Source organism: Bufo bufo, chromosome 4, assembly GCF_905171765.1.
Source record: "Bufo bufo chromosome 4, aBufBuf1.1, whole genome shotgun sequence".
Lineage (NCBI taxonomy): Eukaryota > Metazoa > Chordata > Amphibia > Anura > Bufonidae > Bufo > Bufo bufo.
The window spans coordinates 620,216,138-620,230,498 of NC_053392.1; the positions used below are offsets into that span (position 1 = coordinate 620,216,138).

A 14,361-nucleotide genomic window follows, 5' to 3' on the forward strand; every position below is an offset into this window, starting at 1 on the left:
CTGAAGCAGATAGGACCTGGTATATGTCATAAATCAGGCCTTTGGATGAAGGGCCCCGGACACAGACCCATTCGAACGGGGAAAGGGCTGGGACATCTGATGCTTTCAATACCGTCTTACAATAATGGAGTATTTTGTGATATTGAAGCACTAGCGTGTTTGGTAGGGAGAATTTAGCCTGCAGTTCCTCAAACGTCAGAAACCAAGCACAGAGAGGGTCTTTCAGGATGACAATTCTGTAGAGCCCTTCAGCCCAGTCCATGGTCCAACCATCCCTGCCCTAGAACTCTCCAGAAGATGGGGGGGGGGGGGTTTGAAAAAAAAGGTAGAAAGAGGGGAGCGTAGAGTAGCCAAGTAATACCTAATCCTGTTCCACAACCAGACCTCCCTTGTGAACAGCATGGGGCCCAGTAGCTTAGAGGCGAAGATAGCAGATCATAGTGCTAGGGTGGATCGGTGCCAGCCATAGCCACTCAACCTCACTCCATTGATTATATGAATGCAGCGTAGAACAGGAGGTAATATGCCTCAGGTGCATTGCCAAATAGTAAGAGGCTATGTTAGGGAGGGCCATACCTCCATTGGAAGCAGGGGCCACTAAAATCTGGTTAGTGAACCTATGCCATTTATAGTTCCATACAAAATTGGTAAAAGCAGACTGTATAGAGCGCAGGACTGCAGCAGGCACCCTCAAAGGGAGGGTCTCAAACAGATACAAGAATTTAGGGAGTATAGACATTTTTATGGCCGCTATAAGACCTAGGAGGGAAATTAGGAGCGATTTCCACTTAGTAAAGAGGGCGTTCATTTCCAATAGTAGTAATGGGAAATTAGCTTTATAGAGAGAAGAGTAACTGGGGGTGAGTTGGATCCCTAAATATTTAATGGAGTGGGTACGCCAGGTGTATTTAAACCTGCTGTGGAGAAGGTTGTCTTTCAGGGGGGATGTTGATTGGAAATGTCTCGGACTTAGACATATTAAGCTTATAACCAGATAGCACAATATATCGATCCAGTACCGCATGTAGGTTAGGAAGGACGAAGAGGATTCTTTACAATAAGAGCAGTGAGACTATGGAACTCTCTGCCTGAGGAGGTGGTAATGGTGAAGAGGGGCCTGGATGTATTTCTGGAGTTTAAAGGGTTTCTATCACTTCGTATGCCATAATTAGCTCTCAGACACTAGCGATCCGCTAGTGTCTGCTCTGGCCAACCATCCTAATATAAGAGCTTTTTGGGCAGCCGTTTTGCTAAAAAAATAACTTTTATAAATATGCTAATGAGCCTCTAGGTGCTATGTGGGCGTCATTAGCACCTAGAGGCTCCGTCTACCTTCATACACAGCCACCGCCCAGCGCGTCCCTCCAGCCCGCCCATCTCCTGATGAATGCGATCCTCCGTGTGACGCAACGGACGAATTCTCGCGCATGCGCAGTGCGCGGCTGTATTCGGCGCATGCGCAGAGAATGTCTGACCGCTTCCCTGCTCAGACATCTCCACTGCGCCTGCGCCGATGACGTCATAGTGCTCCAAGGAACAGGCGCAGTGGAGATGTCTGAGCAGGGAAGCGGTCAGACATTCTCTGCGCATGCGCCGAATACAGCCGCGCACGGCGCATGCGCGAGAATTCGTCCGTTGCGTCACATGGAGGATCGCATTCATCAGGAGATGGGCGGGCTGGAGGGACGCGCTGGGCGGTGGCTGTGTATGAAGGTAGACGGAGCCTCTAGGTGCTAATGACGCCCACATAGCACCTAGAGGCTCATTAGCATATTTATAAAAGTTATTTTTTTAGCAAAACGGCTGCCCAAAAAGCTCTTATATTAGGATGGTTGGCCAGAGCAGACACTAGCGGATCGCTAGTGTCTGAGAGCTAATTATGGCATACGAAGTGATAGAAACCCTTTAATAATTTTACAGGTTATAGTTACTAGAGAAGGGTTGTTGATCCAGGAAGTTATTCTGATTGCCTGATTGGAGTCGGGAAGGAATTTTTTCCCCCCAAAATCGAGAAAACTGGCTTCTACCTCACAGGTTTTTATTTTCTTCCTCTGGATCAACTTGCAGGATAACAGGCTGAACTGGATGGACAGATGTCTTTTTCAGCCTTACAAACTATGTTACTATGCTATATCCTCAAACTTAAATGTATTTTTGGGGGATTTTTTGTGATAGACCAACACAAAATAACAATAGCAGCCCCCTGTACTCTTATACCCCTAAATAAAATCCAATGTGACCAATTGCCTTCAGAAGTCACCTAACTAGTAAATAAAGTCCACCTGTGTGTAATTTATTCAGTATAACTTCAGCTGTTCTGTGAAGGTCTTAATAGAGAACATTAATAATCAAACAGCATCATGAAAACCAAGGAACACACCAGACAGGTCAGGGATAAAGTTGTGGAGAAGTGTAAATCAGGATTAGGTTATAAAAAAATATCCCAAGCCTTGAACATCTCATGGAGCACTGTTCAATCCATTATCCGAAAATTAAAGAGGATGGCAGAACTGCAAACCTACCAAGACACACCCGTCCACTTAAACTGACAGCCCAGGCAAGGACAGCACTAAGAGAAACTGTCAATAGGCCCAGGGTCACTCTGGGGGAGCTATAGAGATCTACGGCTCAGGTGGGAGAATCTGTCCACAGGACAACTATTAGTCGTGAACTCCACAAATCTGGACTTTATGGAAGAGTGGCAAGAAAAAATCCATTTTTGAAAGCAAGCCATTAGAAGTCCTGTTTGAAGTTTACAAACCATGTAGGGGACACAGCAAATATGTGGAAGAAGGTGCTCTGGTCAGATGAGACCAAAGTTGAACTTTTTGGTCTAAATGCAAAATGCTGTGTGTGACAGAAAACTAACACTGCACATCACCCTGAACTCACCATCCACACCATGAAACATGGTGGTGGCAGCATCATGCTGTGGGGAGGATTTTTTTCAGCAGGGACAGGGAAGCTGGTCAGAGTTGATGGGAAGATGGATGCAGCTAAATACTGAACAATCCTGGAGGAAAACCTGGTAGAGGCTGCAAAAGACTTGAGACTGGGGTGGAGGTTCACCTTCCAGTAGGACAACAACCCTCAACAACCAGCCAAAGCTACAATGGAAGGGTTTAGATCAAAACATATTCATGTGTTAGACTTGCCCAGTCACAGTCCAGACCTAAATCCCATTGAGAATCTGTGACAAGACTTGACAATTGCTGCTCAGAGACGCTCTCCATCCAATCTGACTGAGCGCAAGCAATTTTGCAAAGAATAATGGGCAAAAAGTTCAGCCTCTAGATGTGCAGAGCTGGAAGAGACAGACCCCAGTAGACTTAAGGATGTAATTTCAGGTGGTCCTACAAAGTATTGTGGCGTGCGGGCTGAATACAAATGCACGCCACACTTTCCAGATTTTTATTTAAAAAGTTTGTGGGTGTAATGTGAAAAAATGTGGAAAAGTTCAAGTATGAATACCTTTTCAAGGCACTGTATATATTACAAAGTTATGGCTGTAAGAATATAGAGAGGCAGAATTTTTTTAAAGGTTTTAATACAAAAACTATATAAGTTTTGTAATGCCATAATCGTACCAAACAGCAGAATAAGGTCGTCTTTTCATTTTTAGTGCACAGTGAACGCCATAAAAACAATACCCAAGAAACTATGTCATAATTTTTTTTTTCACACCACAAAGAATTTTGTTTTTCATTTTCCAATAGGAAATATGATAAATTAAATAGTGCAGTTACAAAGTATAACTTGTCCTGCAAAAATAAGTCCTCATGTGACTGAGAAGAAATGTATGTTATGGAGAAGGAAAAAACAAATATACAAAAATGAAAATTTATCTAATCATTAAGGGGTTAACCATAACTGGACATAGCTGTAGCTTCATTCATATCAGGGCCCTGCGGGGTACAAGGCTGCTGTTCTTATGATTGGTGGGAGTCCCAGCGGAAGGACACCCACTGATATAACAGTTACTCCATAACTTCTGTATACGTTCCTACTATGATGAAAACATAATGGCTACTATTACATAAATGTGACTGATCAACTGACTGATTAAGGGTCTTTTAGAAGGGGACGCGTGACTTGTATATTTTTTGTTATACTGTATGGTATTTAACATGGTGTATGAATATAATGTTATATATACATCTGAAGGCATTGTTAGACAGCAGGTCCTACAATGAAGCTCCACACCTGCCAAATTTTTACAATATGAACATTACAAAGGTTTCTCTCCTGTGTGAGTTCTCTGATGTCTAACAAGACCCGATCTCAGGCTAAAACATTTCCCACATTCTGAGCATGAAAACGTCTCTCCTGTGTGAGTTCTCCAGTGATGAAGCAAACCTCTTTTATGGGCAAAACAGATTCCACATTCTGAGCATGAAAACGGCTTCTCTCCTGTGTGAATTCTTAGATGTTCCACAAGATTGGATTTCTGACGAAAACATTTCTCACACTGAGGACATGAAAAGGGCTTCTCCCCTGTGTGAGTTCTTAGGTGTTCCCTAAGATATGATTTCTGACTAAAACACTTCCCACATTCAGGACATGGAAACTGTTTCTCTCCTGTGTGAGTTCTCTGATGTCTATTCAGATTTGAATTTTGACTAAAACATTTCCCACATTTTGAACACGAAAATGGCTTCTCTCTTTTGTGAGTTTTCTGATGTCTATCAAGATGCGATTTTTGACTAAAAGTTTTTAAACATTCTGAGCATGAATATGGCTTTTCTCTTTTGTGATTTCTCTGATGATTAAGAAGAGCAAATCGATAGGTATAACATTTTCCACATTCTGAGCATGAAAACGGCTTCTCTCCTGTGTGAATTCTTAGATGTTCCACAAGAGATGATTTCCGAGTAAAACATTTCCCACATTCAGGACATAAAAATGGTTTTTCTCCTGTGTGAATTCTTTGATGTCGATTGAGATCCGATTTTTGACTAAAACATTTTCCACATTCTGAACATACAAATGGTTTCTCCCTTTTGTGAGTTCTCAGATGATTAAAAAGAGCTAAGTTATGGGCAAAACATATTCCACATTCTGTACATGAATATGGCTTCTCCCCTGTGTGAATTCTAAAATGTCCCACAAGAGATGCTTTCTGATTAAAACATTTTCCACATTCTGAGCATGAATACGGCTTCTCTCCTGTGTGAATTCTCTGATGTACAACTAGAAGGATTTTCCTGATAAAAGATTTTCCACATTCCGAGCATAAAAATGACCCTTTACCTTTGCGATTTCTCTCATGCAAAGAAAGGTTAGATTTCTTTTTAAAACGTTTTTCACATGGAAATATTTTCCCACGTTTCTGTTTATTTCTTGTATTGCCAATCAGTGATTGATTAAATGAAGGTTTCTTGTGACCAGCGGTATCAATGGATAGATCTCTGCTGTGAAGGACTGAAGGTACATTAGGAGTTACTGAATCATCTTGTGCGGTGTTGTTATCTTCTGCTCCATGACAGGAAGGTAAATCGAGATGTTTATGAGAGCCGCTCATCCCGTCTTCAGCTGGAAAATGAAACAAAATTTTATTTTGTTTACCAAAGCAGAAATATAATTTCTATTAACCAGTCAAGCTTTATTGAGACAATAACAAGCCAGAAAACAAAATAAATAGGATATATAAGAAAACAGGATTATGTACAATTTCAGCAAGTAAATAACATGCACTTATAAAAAATGGGAAGACAAAAAAACATATGGGTAAAAAAAAATTCAAGGCCCATTTTGCACATAAATATTGAAAGTTTTCACTCATTTACACCACACTTGCCACTTTTCTAAAAGGGGTTGTCCAACTTTTTTCAGATCTCACAGAGTGGCCGGACCCATACTCACCTGGTCCCCGGTTCTGGTTCTTTTATGACCAGTGATCCATTGTAGTTTTGCATTGGAACCACCTATCACTAAAGTGAGGTTTGTTGACTCCACCTACTTGTGTTTGCGCTCCCTGCTGACAATTTAGATCAACCTACAATGAGGCCACCTTTAGATTTTTTATTCTCCCCCTAAGGCTCTGTTCACACCAGCTGTCACCCATTGATTCAGAGGCCCTTAGAAAATTAAAGCAGTGACCCTGATTGGTTCCCATGAGCAACAAGACTTATCGCAAGTTTGTGTTAGATCAAGCCCACCAACATGTTCTTGGGGGTCACCTGGGGCTGCAGAAAACTCAGGATTGTATTCTACAGTGGTTTTACTGGCCCAGCATATTCAAAGAAGGGGAAGAGTTTTGTAAGTCTTGTCCGACCTGCCAGATAACTAGCCCTCAGCCGCATTTCCTTAGTCCCCTAGTACCTCTCCCGAAGTACCGTTTTACCGAATAGCTATGGACCTCATAGGCCCATTACCGAAGTCCGCCAGAGGGCATCAACACATCTTAGTCATTGGTCAACCAATATTAACCGGACAGATTAATATCAAAAACATCGGACCCCCAAGGAGTCATAATAATCACCAAAAAAATGAATGAAAATAACTTACATATGTATGAAGATCCAAACAACTTTATTGTAAGTATATATAAACATATAAACAATACATACATATATAATAAAACAGGCAGTACAAGGCGGGACACACAGATGAGTAGCAGGACCCAAGGAGAGGCCGGGAGATCAATGCACGAAATAACAGGGAAAAAGAATGCTAGCTGAAAGACCATACCTCAAAACCTCATAGCAGCAACGCCCCAAACAAAGTGCAAAGGAGACGATTGTAGAGATTGAGGTTAAAATAAAAAGGACAAAGTATAAACATACCCTGAATGGTGCAGAGATCTCTCGGCCGACTCCTGACCCAACGCCGTTTCGCCAGCAGAATTTACTCAAACCGTGAAAAGATAGGGAAACCTGTACAGAAGACAGCCCGTGGCTGGGTTTTCTAGGAGAAGAGGTACCAGCCCCTCTGTCTGATGCAAGAGAGGTGGCTGCCACAGTAAAAATTGCTGACAACCTCTCCTCTAAACAGACTCAGGAGGCCAGGGAGTTCGTTAGTCGGAACACGGATGTGTTCTCGGACCTCCCTGGACACACTTCCATAATCCAGCATAACATTGTCACTGAGCTCCAGGCAAAAGTCCTATTAAAACCATACCGGGTGCCCGAGGCTCAGCGACAAGCCATATCGGAGGAGGTGCAGCTACTGTTGCAGCTAAAAGTCATTCAGGAGTCAAAAAGTGAGTGGGCCAGTCATATAGTATTGATACCCAAGCCAGACGGGACGTTGCAGTTTTGTAACGACTTTCCAAAACTTAACGAGGTTTCCAAATTAGATATGTATCCCATGCCCCAGGTGGATGAGCTCATCGAGAGGTAAGGACAAGCCCGGTATTTTTCTGTTTTGGACCTCACAAAAGGGTACTGGCAGGTGCCCTTTCCAGAGGCTGTCAAAGAGAAAACTGCCTTCATCACGCCTAAGGGGCTGTATTAATATAAGGTCTTACCCTTTGGTCTGCATGGCGACCCCGCCACTTTTCAGCATCAAATAGACATCGTGCTTCGGCCACATCGTCGGTACGCTTTGGCTTACCTTGACGATATTGTCATCCACAGTAACGACTGGGAAAGTCACCACTGCAGGCTGTAGTGGACTTCCTTCGGAAAGCTGGCCTAACCACGAACCCCAAAAAATGTGCGATAGGGTTAAAAGAGACTAAGTACCTGGTTTATGTCATTGGGCGCGGAGTCATGAAACCCCAAGTGAACAAAATAGAGGCGATACGGAATTGGCCCCGACCTGTCACCACTAAGGAAATAAAGTTATTCCTGGGAATGGTGGGCTATTACATGATGTTTGTTCCCCACTTTGCTACTCTTGCCGCGCCCTTGACAGGGCTCTTGAAGGGACACAAGTCAATGATCGTTTACTGGGATGATCGGGCGGAAGAGGCTTTCTTCGCTTTGAAGTTGGCCCTGTGCGGGTCCCCGGTTTTGGTAACGCCCGACTTCAAAAGGGAGTTTATAATACAGACCGATGCCTCCGAAGTAGGCCTCGGTGCTGTACTGTCTCAGGTAGTCAACAGGGAGGAGCATCCCGTTGTCTTCCTCAACCGTAAGCTCACCCCTGCCGAGACCCAGTATAGTATAGTGGAGAGAGAGTGCCTGGCTATTAAGTGGGAAATAGAATCTCTCCGCTATTATTTATTGGTGACTGACCACTCCCCTCTCAAGTGGATGAGCCAGACCAAGGACAGAAATGCCAGGGTCACCCGATGGTTTCTCTCCCTACAAAACTTGATGTTTTAGGTGGAACACAGGGCAGGCCAGTTACAGGGAAACGCGGATGCTCTGTTCCGGGAACACTGTCTAGCCTGTGTTCACCCCCTCAGGATTGAACAAAGGGATTGTGACACAGTGAGAGGTTTTGTCTGGCAAGGCAGGTATTTTCCTCCCAGCATGTGCTGCTGGGCTGATTTACAGCCAGGTGAGATAAATACCGGACCGGATTTTAAGTGTCGGTACAGGTTTTGGTAGCACCTGGCTATCCTTAAATAGGCAGCTAGGCTCAGAAGCGAGGTCTCTGTGTTGGGATCTGGAAGCCTTGTGTCTGAATGAAGGCTTGCTACCTGTTTGGCATGAAAACAGGTTGGTGCTGCTATCAGCAAGGACTCTTTGAGGCAGAATTGCCATATGGTGTGAAGTACCACCAACACCGCAAGGTGACTTTTTGCTTGATTATGACTGCTTGTTTTGTCACTTGCCTAAAGTGTGAATAAAACACTGAACTGTTTGATCCAAAGAACTTGTTGTTGCCTCTATACTGCGTCCGCTAATCCTGTCCACCAGAGCGAAACCACACAGTATATACAGTACTAGCTTTATTATGTTCTCCGGACCCTCTTCATTAATCTATAGGAAATACATACAGTGACTGAATACATTGTCTATATGTGATGATCAGATGATGGTGGAATCTGACTCTCAAAACTGGTCTCTTCTCTACAGTCATGGAAGGTATCACGGTCGGCGTGGCTATCACATACGTGACACAGAGGGAGGGAACGAGGAAGGCCCTGCCCAAGTGAGAGGGAAGATGGTGACCCCTGACTCACCTGGCGGCTGGCACCTGGCTGCCCTGACGTCCCTAGACGGGTTCCTCACCCGTACGCCGATCACGTGCCTAAAGCCCTGGCTTTCCCTGAGCTGAGCCCTAGGTAGTGAACAGGGCGATGGGAACACTAGTCCGCACCACTAACTCTAAGGGAAAACACCAAGGGGAGGACAGACAACACAGACTCAACATATATTCCCAGGTGGGCGACAACAGGAGACAACAATAAGCCAAACAGGGATCCGGAGGGTAGCACACAGGAACAACAACCAGGATTAACCACTCCAGTGGGTCAGTATAGATGTCCAGGCAGGAAGCTCTATAACTGGCAACTAGAGAAGTGTGAGGGGAGAATATAAGGAGGTAGGGAGTGGCAGACAAGAAACAGCTGAGGAGGAGAAGCTACGGATCCCTGAGAGAGACAAAAAGGATAGCAAGGCAAACACAGAAAACAATAACTAAGAAACACCGTGATCTTTAGATATAGAGCGCGCAGCCACCCACTGCGACTTCCTGACCCCGGGTATAACGGAGTCAGACGTGGCTCTTGATACCCTCGTGACAGTACCCCCCCTTTCACGAGGGGCCTCCGGACACTCAGGACCAGGTCTCTCCGGATGAGAGGCATGGAAAGTCTGAATTAACCTGTTGGCGTTTACCTCTGACGCTGGAACCCACATTCTTTCCTCGGGACCGTAACCCCTCCAATGCACAAGATACTGAAGAGAGCGGCGGACCCGACGAGAATCAACAATTCTGGCTATTTGAAACTCCAGATTACCATCCACAATAACAGGAGGAGGTGGCAGCAGCGATGGTTCTAGAGGTGGAACATACTTCTTGAGTAACGATTTATGGAAGACGTTATGGATCTTAAAAGTCTGAGGTAGCTCCAGGCGAAAAGCCACAGGGTTAATGACGGCTACTATTTTATAGGGACCAATGAACCTAGGACCCAGTTTCCAAGAAGGAACCTTCAACTTAATATTCCTAGTAGACAACCACACATAGTCATTCCCTCCTAGGTCCGGACCTGGCGACCGTTTCTTATCGGCCATGCATTTATATTTACCACTCATCTTTTTCAAGTTAACTTGCACCTTCTGCCATACCGATGAAAGAGATGAAGAAAACCTTTCCTCTTCGGGAACCCCAGAAGACCCCCCCCTCTTTGAAAGTACAAAATTAGGGATGAAAACGTATGCACCAAGGAATGGTGACTTGCCAGTGGACTCCTGATAATGATTATTTATGGCAAACTCAGCTAACGGTAAATATGATGACCACAACTCTTGGTTTTCAGACACAAAACACCTTAAATATGTTTCTAGGTTTTGGTTGGTACGCTCAGTCTGTCCATTCGACTGAGGATGGAAAGCTGAGGAAAAGGACAAGTGAACCCCCAAACGGGAACAAAAAGCTTTCCAAAACTTAGAAATAAACTGGGTTCCCCGATCCGAAACCACATCGGAAGGGACCCCGTGAAGCTTCACGATTTCACTGATAAACACCTGAGCGAGAGTTTTAGCATTAGGAAGTGCGGGTAGCGCAATAAAGTGTACCATTTTGCTAAACCTGTCTACTACTACTAAGATAACTGTTTTACCCGCCGACAACGGTAAGTCAGTGATGAAATCCATTGACAGATGTGTCCATGGCCTATTGGGGATGAAAAGTGGCAATAAAGACCCTGCTGGACGTGTATGAGAGACTTTCGCGCGTGCACAAGTAGAACAAGTAGACACGAAATCCATTACATCCTGACGCAACCTTGGCCACCAAAAACGACGAGATAAAAGCTCCAAGGTTGCTTTACTACCCGGGTGTCCAGCAAGTGCCGAATTATGATGTTCTTTTAATAATTCAAGACGCAGGTTTAACGGTACAAACAATTTCTCTGAGGGGCAAGAGGCCGGGGCGTCCCCCTGAGCCTCTAACACCTTTCCCTCTAGAACAGAGTGTACAGCAGAGACAACCACTCCTCTTTGTAAAATAGGTACCGGATCACAAACATTACCCCCTCCAGGGAAACTACGAGATAATGCGTCTGCCTTGGTATTTTTTGCCCCAGGACGATAGGTGATTACAAAGTTAAATCTGGTAAAGAATAGCGACCACCTAGCTTGTCTAGGGGTGAGACGTTTAGCCGATTCTAGGTACAGAAGGTTCTTGTGATCCGTAATCACCATGACGGGGTGGATTGCTCCCTCTAAGAAGTGACGCCACTCTTCAAGCGCCAGTTTAATCGCCAACAGTTCCCTATTTCCAATATCATAATTCTTCTCCGCAGAAGATAATTTTTTGGAAAAGAAAGCGCAAGGACGCCATTTGCCAGGAGACGGACCCTGAGACAATACAGCTCCCACTCCCACCTCTGACGCATCTACCTCGACAATAAAAGGCTGGGAGACATCAGGTTGAATTAGAAAAGGTGCCGAGGTAAACCTCTCCTTTAGAGAGGAAAATGCATCTTTAGCGGCGTCAGACCATTTGGAAAAATCCGTCCCCTTCCTAGTCATGTCGGTAAGGGGTTTAACGATCACTGAATAATTTTTAATGAACTTTCTATAGAAATTAGCGAAACCCAAAAACCGTTGTAGGGCTTTAAGGTTCTCAGGAAGATCCCAATCTAAAATTGCCTGGACCTTCCCAGGATCCATGCGGAAACCTGAAGCAGATAATAGATATCCCAGGAACTGTAATTCCTGAACAGCGAAGACACATTTTTCAACCTGGACTTGGGTAATTTTGCCCCGGGAATCAGGTTAACCGGGCAATCATAAGGACGATGAGGTGGTAGTTTCTGACAACCCTTTTCAGAAAAAACGTCCTCAAAGTCCGAAATAAATGTAGGTAGGGAAGCTATGGAGGCGATTAAGCAATTGTTATTTAAGCAATTCTCTCTGCAATGCTCACTCCACTCCAATATCTCCCTGGCCTGCCAATCCACCACTGGATTGTGCGCTACCAACCAGGGAAGACCCAATACCACCGGAGAGGGAAGGCCCTCCAGAACGTAACATGAAAGACACTCATTATGGTGGTCCCCTACCCGAAGGTGTAAATTACGAACAATGTGGGTGAGGTTTCTCTGAGACAGAGGAGCAGAATATAGCGAATACAGGAATAGGTCTCTGCAGCGTACAGAGAGACAAACCCATAGTGCGGGCAAAATGGGCATCAATCAAGTTTACCCCTGCTCCACTGTCTAGAAAAACAGAAATAGACTCCGTCTTAACACCAAAAACAATGACCGCTGGTAACACAAATTGAGATGTTCGTATGGAGGAAACGTATACCCCCCGGCTGACATCCTCCGCACAGCCCGGGGTTAGTAGTTTTCCGACGGTCTTTTGTTTTTGAGAAAGGAGGGACAGACATTAATGAAATGACCCCTCCCCCCACAGAAAAAACAAGCCCCCCCCCACGGTGAACCTCGGGAGGACAGACCTGACGAGAAGTTCCGCCTAGCTGCATAGGCTCATCTAAGTCAGTACAGGCTGACTGTTGCTTGGGAGAGGTAACCAATTGCTCCAGAATTTTCGATCTCTCCCTAAGACGTCTATCTATTCTGATAGAGAGGGACATAACAGCATCAAGGGAAAGGGGGGTCTCATACAGCGCCAGTGCATCCTTAACCCTTTCAGATAACCCAGAGCAGAACTGACTCCTGAGAGCCGGGTCGTTCCACTGAGTATCCGTAGCCCACCTACGGAACTCTGAGCAATATTCCTCTGCTGACCGATCTCCCTGTAGGAGTCTCCGTAACTTCGACTCAGCCAGGGCGACTCGGTCAGGGTCATCATATATGAGCCCCAAAGCCCCAAAAAATCCCTCCACTGACCGAAGAGCCTGAGAACCAGGGGGTAACGAGAACGCCCAGGATTGCGGATCCCCCTGAAGCAGGGAAATGACAATCCCTACCCGCTGTTCTTCATGACCTGAGGAGTAAGGGCGCAACTTAAAATATAATTTGCAGGCCTCACGGAACATCGCAAATTTGTCCCTTCCCCCAGAAAATCTGTCGGGAAGAGCAACCTTGGGTTCAGTGACAACCTGGTTACCCATAGCAACCGCTGGGGGTGCGGTCTGCTGCATTTGCTGCTGTTGTTGGAGAACAGACGCCTTCAATCCTGCCACCTCCAAAGACAGGCTTTGAAGCTGTTCTGCCAAGGCATCAATAGGATCCATATTGGATTCTAAGTAGAGAGAAAAAAAAAAACAAACAAAAAATTAAAAAAAAAAAATTATTTTTTTTTCTCAAAAAGTAAGGGCCAGTTATAATATCACGGTCGGCGTGGCTATCACATACGTGACACAGAGGGAGGGAACGAGGAAGGCCCTGCCCAAGTGAGAGGGAAGATGGTGACCCCTGACTCACCTGGCGGCTGGCACCTGGCTGCCCTGACGTCCCTAGACGGGTTCCTCACCCGTACGCCGATCACGTGCCTAAAGCCCTGGCTTTCCCTGAGCTGAGCCCTAGGTAGTGAACAGGGCGATGGGAACACTAGTCCGCACCACTAACTCTAAGGGAAAACACCAAGGGGAGGACAGACAACACAGACTCAAAATATATTCCCAGGTGGGCGACAACAGGAGACAACAATAAGCCAAACAGGGATCCGGAGGGTAGCACACAGGAACAACAACCAGGATTAACCACTCCAGTGGGTCAGTATAGATGTCCAGGCAGGAAGCTCTATAACTGGCAACTAGAGAAGTGTGAGGGGAGAATATAAGGAGGTAGGGAGTGGCAGACAAGAAACAGCTGAGGAGGAGAAGCTACGGATCCCTGAGAGAGACAAAAAGGATAGCAAGGCAAACACAGAAAACAATAACTAAGAAACACCGTGATCTTTAGATATAGAGCGCGCAGCCACCCGCTGCGACTTCCTGACCCCGGGTATAACGGAGTCAGACGTGGCTCTTGATACCCTCGTGACAGAAGGTCTCCTCTTACCCGGTGATGTGAGGGACTGGTGATTCTCCATCATGACGTCCTTGTACAGACCCTTGTGTTCTTCTAAATACTCCCACTCCTCCATGGAGAAATAGACAGCGACATCCTGACACCTTTTAGGAACCTGACAACACAAGGATAAAGTCATTACCAGACCCCTCCCTTGGCATTATTGTATAATGTCCCAGCAGCGCTCACCTCTCCGCTCAGCAGCTCAGTGATCCTGGTGGTAAGTTCTAGGATCTTCTGCTCATGTGTCAGGGAATGAGGTGGAGGCTCGGTGATGGGGCTCTGGGTCCTGCTCCATCCTCCTGACACACGGGGTG

At 45.5% G+C, this 14,361-nt stretch overlaps 1 protein-coding gene across 1 annotated transcript; it reads right to left on the reverse strand.

Moving 5' to 3' along the window:
• Nucleotides 1–3,557: 3,557 nt before the first annotated feature.
• Nucleotides 3,558–14,076, reverse strand: LOC120999707 (gastrula zinc finger protein XlCGF26.1-like). Its single transcript, XM_040430729.1, has 2 exons — nt 14,036–14,076; nt 3,558–5,532 (listed from the first exon to the last, which is right to left on the reverse strand). The coding sequence occupies exons 1-2, from the start codon at nt 14,067–14,069 to the stop codon at nt 4,229–4,231; spliced, it is 1,338 nt and encodes a 445-aa protein (XP_040286663.1). The 5' UTR covers nt 14,070–14,076; the 3' UTR covers nt 3,558–4,228.
• Between the last annotated feature and the right edge of the window lie 285 nt (nt 14,077–14,361).

What these genes read in the sequence shown, in the direction of transcription:
- LOC120999707 (XM_040430729.1), bottom strand. Translation starts at nt 14,069, where the DNA reads ATGATGGAGAATCACCAGTCCCTCACATCACCGG. An exon ending in CCAGTCCCTCACATCACCGG is followed by an intron (nt 5,533 to 14,035) that starts GTAAGAGGAGAC and finishes TTCATTTTCCAG; the next exon opens with CTGAAGACGGGATGAGCGGC.